Source organism: Saccoglossus kowalevskii, chromosome 17 (assembly GCF_978046115.1).
Source record: "Saccoglossus kowalevskii chromosome 17, keSacKowa6.1, whole genome shotgun sequence".
Classification (NCBI taxonomy): domain Eukaryota; kingdom Metazoa; phylum Hemichordata; class Enteropneusta; family Harrimaniidae; genus Saccoglossus; species Saccoglossus kowalevskii.
This window is the reverse complement of record NC_140657.1, coordinates 17875982-17889624: the sequence shown is the minus strand read 5'-3', so window position 1 is coordinate 17889624 and position 13643 is coordinate 17875982. Positions and strand designations below refer to the sequence as shown.

The 13643-nt window shown below is 35.6% G+C and overlaps 1 protein-coding gene across 1 annotated transcript; it reads left to right on the top strand.

Annotated features, from left to right (window-relative positions):
- The first annotated feature begins 392 nt into the window (after positions 1 to 392).
- Positions 393 to 3340, top strand: LOC144353214 (uncharacterized). Its single transcript, XM_078009807.2, has 4 exons — positions 393 to 468; positions 1867 to 2195; positions 2710 to 2796; positions 3117 to 3340. The coding sequence occupies exons 2-4, from the start codon at positions 1872 to 1874 to the stop codon at positions 3291 to 3293; spliced, it is 588 nt and encodes a 195-aa protein (XP_077865933.1). The 5' UTR covers positions 393 to 468; positions 1867 to 1871; the 3' UTR covers positions 3294 to 3340.
- Positions 3341 to 13643: the final 10303 nt, after the last annotated feature.

Genomic DNA, 13643 nt, shown 5'->3' with positions numbered 1-13643 from the left:
AAAACGAACACACCAGACTCGGAACTAAGTATAGTTTGAGTAGCTTGGTCTGAATATCAGTGAGTTGCATGATATATGGATATCGTCGCTGTAATGGCCCATCGTGATTGACCTGACATCCAAGCCAGCTACATTTCAAAATAAAAAAAACACATTTATGCTGGTAAGTGATAGAGCCAATATAACGTCATCAAAATATCATCCAATGTATTTTCCTGCAATTTAATAAAAGTGTCACTATATATTTGAAATATTTGATGTTAATAAATAAGAAGAAATGCTAGTTTTACTCAACATGTTTTTGTAACACTGGCAATAAAGTGCACAAACCGTTTTAGACAGCGGAAGATGCAGAGCTTAAAAGATTAAAGACAAAAAAATATATAAATATATCTGTGTGGATCGTAGTTGTATTCGGAGACATACGCAACACTGGGCGTTTTGAAAGTCTCTACAACAACGCTACAGGTTTGGCCTCTTATGTTATATGAAGCGTCTTATGTGTGTATGTATGCGTTTTGGTATTTATTTTGTAGGGACTCGAAATGCTGGAAAATGAGTCAATGACATCAACAACTGTCAGTTTTCCGCACAAAAACATCCTGGAATAATCTCTAGGATTTTTCGACCCAGTATTTTAAGTACTGTCAAATATTGAATAATCTATGTACAATATTAAATTAGCATGGTAATTTTCAACTCAATTTAATTTGTAGCCTAGTTTTCTAGATCTCATGTTTTTATGCTTATTTGCTATACGCGGGGTTGGACGAGAAAAAATAGGTTAGCTATCTACCAAATGATGACGTATCATGCGTGCGTAAACGACCTTATTCAGAAACATGTGAAGCGTTTTCAAAATATGTAATTTTGTTCAAGCAGAAATTGGTAAAAACTGTTCGAAAGCAATGATTCATAAACTTACCAAGAAGTGTTCGCTTATACTAATTTCAAGAAATATTGATAAATATGATGTTTTCTGATTGAGTTATGTTTCTATGTTTGGGACAAACCGATAGCCAGCTTAAATGTTAGCTGTACACACGAGAATTTTTTCTTAAATGTACACAAATATCGAAATTGTGTGTATCTTTGTATTAGTTTTAAATATCATTTTACTTGGAATACGCAATAATTTGTCTAACAGGCGCTTATCAGTGTTTGTGCTCTTGCAAATATGATTACGTTGTGTTATCGTGGAGTATATAGTTTAAGTATATTTTTCTCTATAAAAGTCACCGAAACAAAAAACAGTACGTGTATTACTGATGTATTTCGAGTCACATATGTGATCGCTATTTAACGACGTATCTGTTTGACCAAACCACCAGCTACTGATTCATTGAAATAAATTATGTAAAATGAAATAATTACATAATTTATGTTAGGCGTTGTATTGCTCCATGAACGGGTTTACTCTTCTGATACTAAATGTGGGACTGCAAACATTTGAATTGAAATTTTAAAACATGCTATTTATTGAAATCTTAGATCGGTTAGTAACATATTTAATAATTTTAGTAATGTCGCAAAATGATTGATTGACAATCGCCAACAACGATAAATGTATATCACAATATCGTACAGGGAAACATTTACAGGGTTTGAAAACATGATGTTGAACATGGTTTGTCTTTGACGTTTAGGTTACACGAAGTTATGTATTTTAGTGGCATGCTTTATCGAAATCCCCCGTATTACCTACTCAAAATGATTTGGAGACTGTGGTTAAGACCATTTATACGTTTTATGTGAAGTATGTTAATATTTAATCTTATGTTATGATTATAATTGGTGGAATAGTTATTACAAATCCCGTTTCTTTTCATCTGTATACATCAATATTTCGTTTCTATTTATCGACAGATACTATGTTTCCAACACTCTTATTTTTGGGTCTGATCATGTTGGTGGTTACATCAAAAGGTCACCAGCATCCTGGGCACCCTGCTGATGGCACATGCATGGATTGTTCCGATACCATGCTAGACAATGGAGTCTGGGATTCTGTATGCACCGAGAACGTCGCATGTCCAGATGACATTGTAGATATTGAGAATGCCATAAAGGGGAAAACAGCCTTGCTCAACGTAACGTATTACCTAGGGAATGCAGCATTCGTCCCCGGGACACAACATTACGAGTTTATTTCTATACTGGAGACTCAAATTGATTCCTATGACGAAAGCGACATAGTATGATATATTTATTCGTTATTCTGAATTTAGAAGTGGGTCGTTAAAGCAGGGGAGTTGTCACCTGTGCATGCGTCAGATGGCCATAGCGTATCATTGTTTACAAACAAGCGTCTACCCATTAGCCTTTGCGTTTGTAGCGTGTGTTGTTATCGTCGCTTGGGACTCAATTCCCGCGCGTGCGCAGGGGACAACCCAGCTTTCATGATGTATTACTTACATGAGTTCGATATTGATGATTGACAACATAATATACAGTGATGTCGATATTGTAAAAAAAAACTCGTTTAAGTTTTGTATGACATAGAACACACTTTCTTTTCTCACATACCTATTAAATATACGTTGCAAAAAATGTCTGTACTGCGAATCCTTTGGGGTATCATACTAGGCATAAATTACTGATAGCGAGAAAACTTACATGCGGAACACTATGGAAACAAATACAACGTTATTGTATTATATTTTCTGTTCTACATTTGTATGTAAGATAAACCATTGCATTGTTTTCCAGGAAACTGTGAAGGTACCAACTGACACTTGTGACCGATGTGAGGGCTTTGTTGGAGATGTATGGAGTCAAGTTGTTTGTAAGATAGTGGTGAGTATTTGTTGATTACAGTTGTGATAAATGTCGGCACATAAACACTCATTCACCAATCTCCGGGAACATCCATGTTTTTTGTTTCATAACGCGATTTTAGAAGTCATAAATAGCTTTCAGAAATCTGTAGAGACACGTGTTATAACAAATAATTAGTTCAGACCAAACAATATTCAACATTTTGTGAAATACCAGGGCATGATTTACTGTAAGATCTAAGGGGCCACCCGTTCCATGTATGATACCTATATGATTGCAATAGTGCTTGAACATTTTCCTGTCTAATATTGTAAATAAATGTTTTTGTTTACATATAGGAATGTCCCCCACCCATCGCCGAATACATTGAGTTTAAATCGACAGACCCCGGAAAGGTCACTATTAAAGATAGACAGTGTTTAATCAGCAGCACAGATGAGTATTATATGGAAACGTGCGGCTGGCACTCTGACGATCCTGATTTTGTCAATGATGTCATTGAAGCAAGTCCATAGGAAAATAAAAAAGTAGTATTGTTTTCATTAAAAATTATAAACTGTAATTATAGGCTGAGTTATTATTCATCCTCACTTGAAATGCATGCACATGCAAAAAGTTATGATCGTGGTATCTCTATTAGCATGGGCAAAAGTGCTATTGTCAACGAAAATACTTGGCTAGTGTTATGCTGAAAGCAGTAAAAAAACACATTATGGCATTATACTTTGGCTATATTGTTTGTTACGTCTGAATACCATTGCATTGATGTAAAATACTCATGTGAATACAATTGCAGTGGTATGGAGAGACGTGCAAGTCTCAACATGTTTTCAAGTTAGGTAGCACAATCACTATGAATCTTCATATGAACACAGACACAGTGAAATGAATTACCAATGTTAAAACAATTATAGTGGTATTCACTATCTATGTGATTAGTGACACTGGATCGGTGAGCAACCAGTTTATGAATATACATATAGTAGCAATCCCATAACATACAGGCATAGTTGTGTTGTGTTTATCTCCTAATGTTTATAAGTATCCAATAATATACAAGTATGTAAGTGTGCTTTAATTACAAATACAGAGATGAGCAATTTCCATATAAATATTTTTTTTATTCATATACTATTTATTGCTTTTATACGAAATACAACTAACAAAACAACGCCAATAGACATTACAACTAAGCCAAAATTACATAAAAGAACAACTAAAAGTATTTTGTTAGGTGCTATGAAAAGATACATAATTACAATCTCACGATCGTGGAACTTTTTAAAGAATAAAGATGCATACATTTTTCATTACAGTAAATACGATGTTGATAAAATTGTAGCAGTTGTCATTATTTTGGACTTTGACGTACAGAATGCAGAATGATGACGTGGTGTATTTGTATAATGTCAGCACTGGTTTTCTTGTTACGTTCAAGGTGCGAGAAAATGTTGTTACCGTACCAGGCGATTCTCCACGTGTGCTCGTCAGATTGTTTTTGGTTCTGAGAAAAGATTTCGTAACGTTTCAAAGAGTCTGTTCACCACGGATATTGAAGGTTATAACGGTGAAAGATGACTTAATAAGCATAGATAATAATGTCGTGTACTCCATTATCACGGGTCGTATGCGGAAACGTGCAGATGGGCAGTGTTCATTTACTTAGTTTTGTGATACGTATTTTCTTAAACGGGTTAAGGATTTGACGATTACTTTTAAGTCCGGGCAGAACTCTGTGCACTTTTCAATCTGTTCCTTGGTGTGTTTTATATCTGTGATGGTTTGCATAGGGACATTATCATATCGATATCATTACATTATTATATCATCATCATTATACAGACACTATTCCCGTAACCTATCACAGCGCCCCCTCAAGTTTTAATTATCGTATGTAGTTTATATTGTTTAGTTAGTCCGCCATGTCAGGCGAATAAAGTTCTTTCTGTTAAAGTGTTACCCTACCCATCACAATATCTTCGAGAAAGTCGATTAAGTCATCATTCGATGGGCCTTGTTGGTCTTGTGTTGTGGCTGAGATGTATTGGAAGTGGTTAAACACATTGACAGTGCATCATCGTCATCTTCATTGTCTGATGCCTCATCGAGTAGTGTTGAAAATCTGTTGCTAGTAAGTATGTCAACAGGTTGCATAGCAACGTGCCTGCTTGCACTGTGTGTATTTGGTGCGTCTGTTGGCTGTCTTCGCTCTGGTTGCTCCGTTGTTTGTTGCGTGGTTTCTGACGAAGAAGGGGACCGTACCCTGTCCTTGACCATTGGTGTTTGACGTCCTGAGTTTCAATCTTGTTTAGAAGAGACGGTAAGTAGGCCTCGTATGTCATTGGCATCGTTATTTGCGTTGATTATTCCATCTGGGTTAGCATTCGTGTTTTGAATAGCTGCATTAGATTTATTTGTGTCAGTCTTCATTATTGTCAGTAGTTTCATTGATTGTGTCATTTGTCAAGGTGGTGTTGGAGGCCGTCGTTTCCATGGAAGCCATTGTTTCATTAATTTAGCGATGATTTCAGGAGTTACATCATCAGTATTTTCAATTGTTGATTGCCTACAGCATTGGTTTCCATGACAGTCGGTGTTTTATCTGTGTTGTCGTTAATTTATTGTTGTTTGTGATTGCGTTGTGCATTTTGAAGTGAGCAGTTTTGTGACAATTAAAACATTGTATTTCATTGTATCACGCAATTAATGATCTACTGTGGTAAAACCCATAAATACTTGCCGTCGGATGAATTTCACATGCTTTAAGTTCTCTTTTTCGCTGCCAAAAGGGACAAAAAGGAATATGGATTCCAATACTTTCCATACTCAGATAGGTGTTGTTTTATTGTAATGCCGTGGTCAATGAAAGGTGGTACGTTGGACAATACAATCCAAGGTAAGATAATCTCCGCCCTATGCTATTCCAATTTCACCAATATTTTGTCTTTTGTCTCGATTTGTTTTTGTCCTCGCAAAAACATTTGAACACAATATAGTTTCAAGGAGAACTCCGGGAAAATTATTTAGTGCAGTCAATGTCATTTTCACTGTTTTATCCTAATGTTATTGTGTGTCGACGATGGACACTTCCACATTTAGAGCATTACACAGGAATTGCATTTACCAGAACTACTGGGTTGGTATAAATAACTTAGTATTTTCCTGATGCAACATATTCTAAGGTAACCAATGTTGATTTCTCTTGTACATGTATCACTAATTTCGTCATCGTCCATATTACCCTCATCAATGTCATCCACTCGAAATATTTCTGCGTGGGTACATTGATTATCTAAAGCACAAGCTTTAATCCCCCGGACGTACACCGATCTACCATTATACTGTTAAGTGAGGTGATCACTATTTCACACGATTTGATATCAGCAAATGGGATACCCCTCTTTAAACTAGTGACAAAATGAGTTGGTAAATGAAGCTTTTACCAAAACCTGCTGGAAGGATGGCCATTACATCACTTTTTTCAAGCAAAGCTACTAAGCAGTCGATTTGTTGTTGCTTGAGGCCCTTCTTAAAACACAAGGTTCTTGATTCCTCAATTACTGTTTATCTTCCACGACTAATTAACCCCAATATTCATTGACACGCTGATCGCCGCAAACCAACCACAGTCTGTGCTGAATAGCGCCACCTGTGTTGACACAATGTCCCAATATTAAAAAAAATAGACCTTTGACCTCCCAATTTACATGCATTGTATTGTTAATAAAATAAGACATTCTAATGAGTGTTGTGCGTTATTTAAATTTATCGATTCATTAAAGAAAAAATCTTGCTAAAAATCGGGAAAGATTGTATTCAAAAAAATAAAAATACTTGTACATGTATATAGTTCCGCAGAAGAAACGCTGAGTGAAATGATGGCGGATGGATATTTAGCCTTCAGAGACTAGTTATGCATCATAGGACACAGGTCTGTGCTGAATAGCGCCACCTGTGTTGACACAATGCTTTGGTGGCTGGTTTTATCATTGGTTCAGGCTGAATTAGCATACCACCCACAGTGACGCTTCCAGATAAACAAACTTCATTTACAATATGTCAGTTGTGTTTCTGAACCATCTTTGCAATGCTTTCTACATAATCATTCACTGTGATTCCATCACTGTTTTCAAGGCGTATTGCATTCTTCATTGTCATGTTGAAGGTATTTTTGTCTGCCAAGGCGGCCATATTGGTTCGTTGGAGTGTCCGCGGAAATCAGGCCAATCCCTGCAGTTCATTTGCTATAGTTCAATGAAAAATATTCTAAAAATATTGCACAGCAATATGTCCGTGACGTGTCCAGTAAAACAAAGTAACAGGAGCAATGTTCACGAGTTTGTGGGAGCTACTGATAAGTAAGTCCTCTCCTCTAGAAAGAAGATTTTTGATTTTTTAACAAACCTTTATTTACTCAAATTACATTCTATATGCACGATTGTTAAAAATTTTACAATTAAATCCATAACATCATTTATTTGGCATATGCTGAAAAATGTTCACACTAATACACAATTGTCTAAATGATGATTGGAGCTGCAAAAATCAAATGTAATGCAATTAAACATTTATTTGTAGATCATCACACAAACATTCACATAAAACGTTGTTGAGTGACCATATGGCAGTGAATTCTTTAATGTTGCATCTTGCTTAAAGTAGTCAAATTCCATCCATAATATTGTTGATAAGCATTGTCTGAAGATCATCAGTGGATGTTGAAGTGAATCGTGTTCATCACATAATGGACATGAGCGGTTGTCACTGTAGTTAGCATTGAATAAATAGTTGCCAGTTGTATAAGCCCCATACTTTATTCTCCACTGTAGGTCTCCTTCCCTTTAATAGACGGCACAGCATAGCAAGCTTTGAAATTAGGCTTTATATCACCATCGAGGCCCATTATATCCCGCAAAACTGTATTAAGTCGATCTGGAAATTGCATAATGTATTGTAGTTAAACTATGTACTTATAGAGGGCGCCCTTATCAAATTTATAAAGCGGCTGGTTCAGGGTTTCAGACTCGTGCAGCTCAAAGCTATACCTGAGGAGACATGGGAAGTCTTTTTTTTTTATTTGTTAGGTAAGTATTTATAACTTGTTTCCACTTGTTAGGTATGACATCAAGCAGTGCTTTTAGAGAGAAAAAGTGAGCCTCTGCAACAGATTATTAAGAATCACATGTAGCTGGTTACTAGTATACCAAGTCTTGTTTGTGTGGTCGATAAGATCACCTATTGTGGTGATGCCTGATTTTACATAATCTTCAAATAAAAACGGTTTATATTTGTTTGATTGTAAAAACACAGGATTATTAAAAAGTGGTTTAATAAAAATAAGTTGTGGATTATAAAAACCATCTTTCCTAATTTTTAAGATTCCAGTATAAAATGAAGGAATGCATAAAGACGTACAGTCAATATTGGTAGGAGTTGTTTATCGTAAGACAGACAACTTTTTTGAAGAAATAATCAATAAAAGAGAATGATAGATGGTCATAGTATGCATACAAGTAGCGTTGGATTAACTGCAATATCATGTCCTTGATCCTAGATGTTAGATGAATCAGATTTTTACCTCTTTTCTTCAGATTGAATTGTGTGGCAGCCTTGCCGAAAGAAGTCAAGAAACAGTTTTATCCAAGTCTCTAATAACAGTAGATGGTAGGGTTTAGTCGCTACAAGCTGATTTATAATCAGAACACGTCCTTGGTATAAGATAGCCTGAACCATGCATGAAGTAGGCATTAGAAACCATGGAAATGATAGTTTGTAAAATATGGAGGGGATGACGAAATGTCCATCAATGCTCAGAGAAGCAGAGATGTATTTCTGCAGTTTAAACATTTAGTAAATGTAGACAGAGATTTGAGTTAACCATACTTCTGTTTACTGATTGTAAATGTATACGATAATTTTTCAAATCCCTTCCAGTATCCTTGTTACTTGTCCTCTCACATCTGTTCCCTGTGAGCGTGGTTTTTGTTACAGAATATGCATCATAATGCTGCCACGAGTAGAAGAACTACTGACATTGTTGAACATAGAATGATAATTGAGTATGCATCCAAGCAAACAGGATACAATCAGGATAAGATTGTCAGATTAGCAGCTATATAATTTCATGAAGACCGTGTGTAAACTTGTCTAAAAATGAGAATTGCAAAATAAATTCTGTGAAATATTGTGTATAATCTTTGTTTCGTGCTACAACAACCACTCCTCCCAGTGCAGATGAATAATACAGGCCCCCTAGAAATACTTCCAATTTTTTATGTAGAGGGTGTAGCCCCAAAGTGTGTGCTTTACCTTCTGTATAGAGGGTACATATACCCTCAGTTAAAAAATGCAGTGGGAATGCTGTATACATTAAACTGCAAGCCAATGTATGAAATAAAGTGGATTGCGGTGCCATAATATTATGCTAAATTCTGGGCCACCAATACAATAGAGAGGATTTATGAAGTAATTAACATAGAACAACAGTTAAATTGACAGATGGTGATCAAGTAATATTTGTAGGTAGTATTTTGAATCATAAGTATCAGAGCCAATTTATTATATGCAAAGTTACCAGTTGTTTGTGATTTTAATTGTATACCATTTTGGCTCATGTATAACTATTATATTTACTATTGGCTGAATTTTCAAAACAATATTATGTGTTATTTTCAACTTTAATCACAATTTCGAGAAAATTCTGTTCAGCTTGTTTCCTGAAGTTTATATCAAACCATAAAGTGGGAAATCGTCACCTGCGCATGCGTCAGATGGCCATAGCGTGTCAGTGTTTACAAACAAGCGTCTACCCATGAACCTTTGCTTTTTAGCGTGAAGTGTTATCGTCGCTTTGAACTCAATTCCCGCGCGTGCGCATGTGACGATCCTCCCGCTATAATCTTTTAATGAATATAGTAAATAAGAAAAAACTCAAATTAACAGTTCATTTCTTTTTATTTAATATGAAAGCACATTAACGAGATATTAGATACATATACTACAAAGAACGTGGCTAAATAGCTGCTAAACACAGCCAAATGTACCTAGCCAAATACTACACCCATCAGCAGTTCTACAATGCAGCATTTTAAACCTGACAGTACCTAGCTGAACACATAAGTAATTAAACAGTGCAGTTTTATGTTTGCCTCACAATCAGATGCTACTCTCCTGGTTTTCACGTGCCACTTTCTTCCAATCCCTTCCTTCACAATTCGAAGCTTCTGCTTTTTTTTATAGCCTTCTTCCGCTTGATATGGCCAGGGATTGACGATCAATAGCATTTTTTCCAGCCTTTGACTATGCCAATCTTTCTAGTATTTTCGTATGACAATATGAAATTGTGATTGCTTCTTGTAAATTTGTGACCATGCATAAAATTCGTAGGAATGTGTTGAAAATGCATAAATTGCAGATTCTGTTCATATGGTAAAAATAGATGGTTTGCTGAGTTATTTCATTTGAGTCACAAAATATATTGTTTTCAGAGTATTTCGCATCTGGGTGAAACAAACAAACCTTCAGTTGAGCACTTTTTCGTTTTTCTGGCTTCACCACTTTTTTTTCTCTTACCACAACCAGCCTCTGAAATATAAATAGCATTACAATGGTAAATTGGTTAACAAATATAAAACATCACTGCAAGCAGCATCAACGTGTTTTGAAGGTTAATTATGGTCGGAGAAATGGCGAAATAGAAACAATAAAATAACAGAACTATGTACACTGGGATCTCAAATAAACAATCTTCAGCACACATTACCGGTAAAGATCATTGGTCGATCAAGTATTGACCAGACAAGCACAGACTGCCTGCCTGTCTTAATATCATGTAGTATATTATGTGGACCGCTTAATTTATCATATACTGTACATACATCTATATACGATGTGCATATAATATTATATTAAGTGCTTTTACCTTTATACGATGTGATCATAGCTTTATAAGTTGTGGACATGGCTTTATACGATGGGAATATACCTTTATACGATGCGAATATACCTTTATACGATGTGAATATACCTTTATATGATGTGAATACGCCACTATACAATGTGAACATAGCTTTATACGATGAATACATATCTTTGAATGATGTGAATATACTACCTTTATACGATATGAGTACGTCATTATAAGATGTGATGGTACAAGTATACGATGTCAATTCGCCTTTACGTTGTTGTCTAACCGCTGATTCACCGCAAGAGGGCATACTTTCCCGAACTTTTCCCAAACTGCTTATCGTATGTTTGACCAGTACTTCCATTTTACGATTTCTAAAAATCAGCAAACTGTCAAAACTTAATTATGAATGTGACTTATGACATGCATGAATCTTCAGATATCAAATCTGACCTAAACATATCACTACCGGTTTATTAATTTAGATATCACGTATTGAAGTGACTTACATTTACAGTTATCACTACTGACCTAGATATAACGAGCCACTACAGATTTCATGACTAATTTAGATATCAACTAATCAAGATATCACAAGTGGATTACATTTTTAGTTTATGAATGTAATCAATGGGTGGTAAACTCTAAGAGCAATACTCAAGCAATTTACATAATACCAAAAAACTAGTTTGCAAATGCTAAGTCATATAAGTTGTGCATTTGTTTGATTGTTAACATTTCAGTTTCAATAGTTGGCCTTGGCAACATCAATCTTTTGATACACGTATTAGCTGTGGATAGGAACGATGTCCTGTCCGTCCCAGTGACAAACTTCAATATATCACCAAGACTAATTTTGCCTCTGTTGTTACCTGAAAATTTGAATTGTAGAATAATGAAAACAAACATACAACATATTTGTAAATGTAGTACTTAAGAACAAGTTAAAAATATATTGTATTTGATATTTTAGTATATACTAAATTTCTGGGAGGAGGGATTTTGGAGTGTCGGTTATCATTTATAGGCATTTATAAACGTTTCATTATTACAACTCAGAACTCACCTGATACCACCCGGAGATATTTCATAAATACTGACATCTGACTCAAATCTTTTACTATCAGACGCAAGGTCACTGAACATTGGTTCTAATAGGTGCTTTAAACTTCTAATAGTCAAACGACTTGATGATAGTCGAAATAAGTATAACAACAGAGGTAGGTCTTTACAGTTCTAAAACACAATGAAATTATTAAAGAATCATGCATTATACTTTTTTTAATATGCATTATATAGTGCAACACATTATTCAAGATGCATTTGACAAATTCTATTGATCGCTAAAATGAATGAATTATTTGGCAATATGCCATCAAATTACAATTGTTACAGATAACTGAACTGGACTATATCTTACAGAGGAAATAACATGAAGGGAAAACGCAGCCAGTCGGGTATTGTTGTTCAAGTATCTCCAAAAGAAATATGGCTTGCACCATAATCTAATCTGCATGATCTCCATAGAAAGTTTGATTGATATCGCCCTGTTCATCTCCATGAAACAGTTCCTGACATGTTACAGAATGAACGTTTTTTTGACAAAATGACCACCATTTTGACAAATTTAATCAAATCTCAAAACAAAATATGGTGTCCTGTTATCTTGAAGTATAGTACCTATGTATAAACTTTGAACTGAATCAGGCCATATCTTATAGAGGAATCAGTACAAAAACGGAAAAAAACTAAATGGTCGTCAGTCAGCCATCTTGGGCCGAATCTCGAAAAAAAATGACACGCACCTATAACCCAATATGCATGATCACCATACAAAGTTTGATGGAAATCACCTTGTTCAGCTCCGTGAAACAATTCCGGACACGTTTGAATATCAGAATTTAGCAATCATAATGAAAATAGGCGTGCATAAGTAGGTCATCATACATTTTCTGTATGCCAAGTTTGAATGATATTGGTCAAAGCATAGACCCTCAACAAAGGGATAGGAAACAACACGAGACAACAAAGGATGTTTATTAATCAAGTGTGCGCTGTTGTTTTGCATACTAATTATCTTGTGTGCTCGACATCCGGATGACGTCATCAGCTGCGTGTACGTCGTGTCTCCTTATCAGTCTAGTCTCAGCACTACATCCTGTCGAACGCATTTTCGCAAGCTCCGAAGTTTTTGTCAATAACGCATTTTTCCTTTGGGTATTTATTCATATAAGATACGTATTTGGTAGTGTTTGTACATCTAGTTACGCCTTGGAATCAATATTTTGTGACGATGACATAATCAATGTTATGTCACCCCAGGCATGTTCACTGATTGACCCTATATTCGATTGAAGGCGTTGCGTTGTCCAACCATGATTTCTGTATGTCCCCGTGCTCGCATTGACATGCGGCATTATTACAAATGTTTGGCAATTTTCTGAAAAAACGACCGTCATTCTCCCTGGTGTCTCAATGTATACGGTGGTGTTTTATTTCGATCGCCATTTTGACCGTCGATACGACATACATGTCTGTCCACCCATTTTTTCCACAATCACAGACGCGACGCCTATAAAATTGATCAAAAAATATTTATTAGGTGTTTGCGGTCGCATTAATAGGTGGTATTTTGGTGAATAATCTGTAACCTTTTGAAAGAATGACTTAAATTAGCGACCGTATGCTGCCTTCCGCCATCGCCATGTTTATTTACTATTTCACATGATTTGAGACGTTGCGTTGTCCATCCATTTTATCCACATGCATGAGGTCGACATCAATTAAAAACGTTTTTTTGTATGAGTCCATTTATTACAACTGTTTGATAATTTTCAGTAAAAAAACGCCACTCAATCTCCCTGGTTCTGCGTATATATTGTCAGGAATTTTTTTTATGGGGCTATTAGTAATTGGGCCATGAGCTTTGCTGCCCTGTTCTTTTTATACCGGCTGT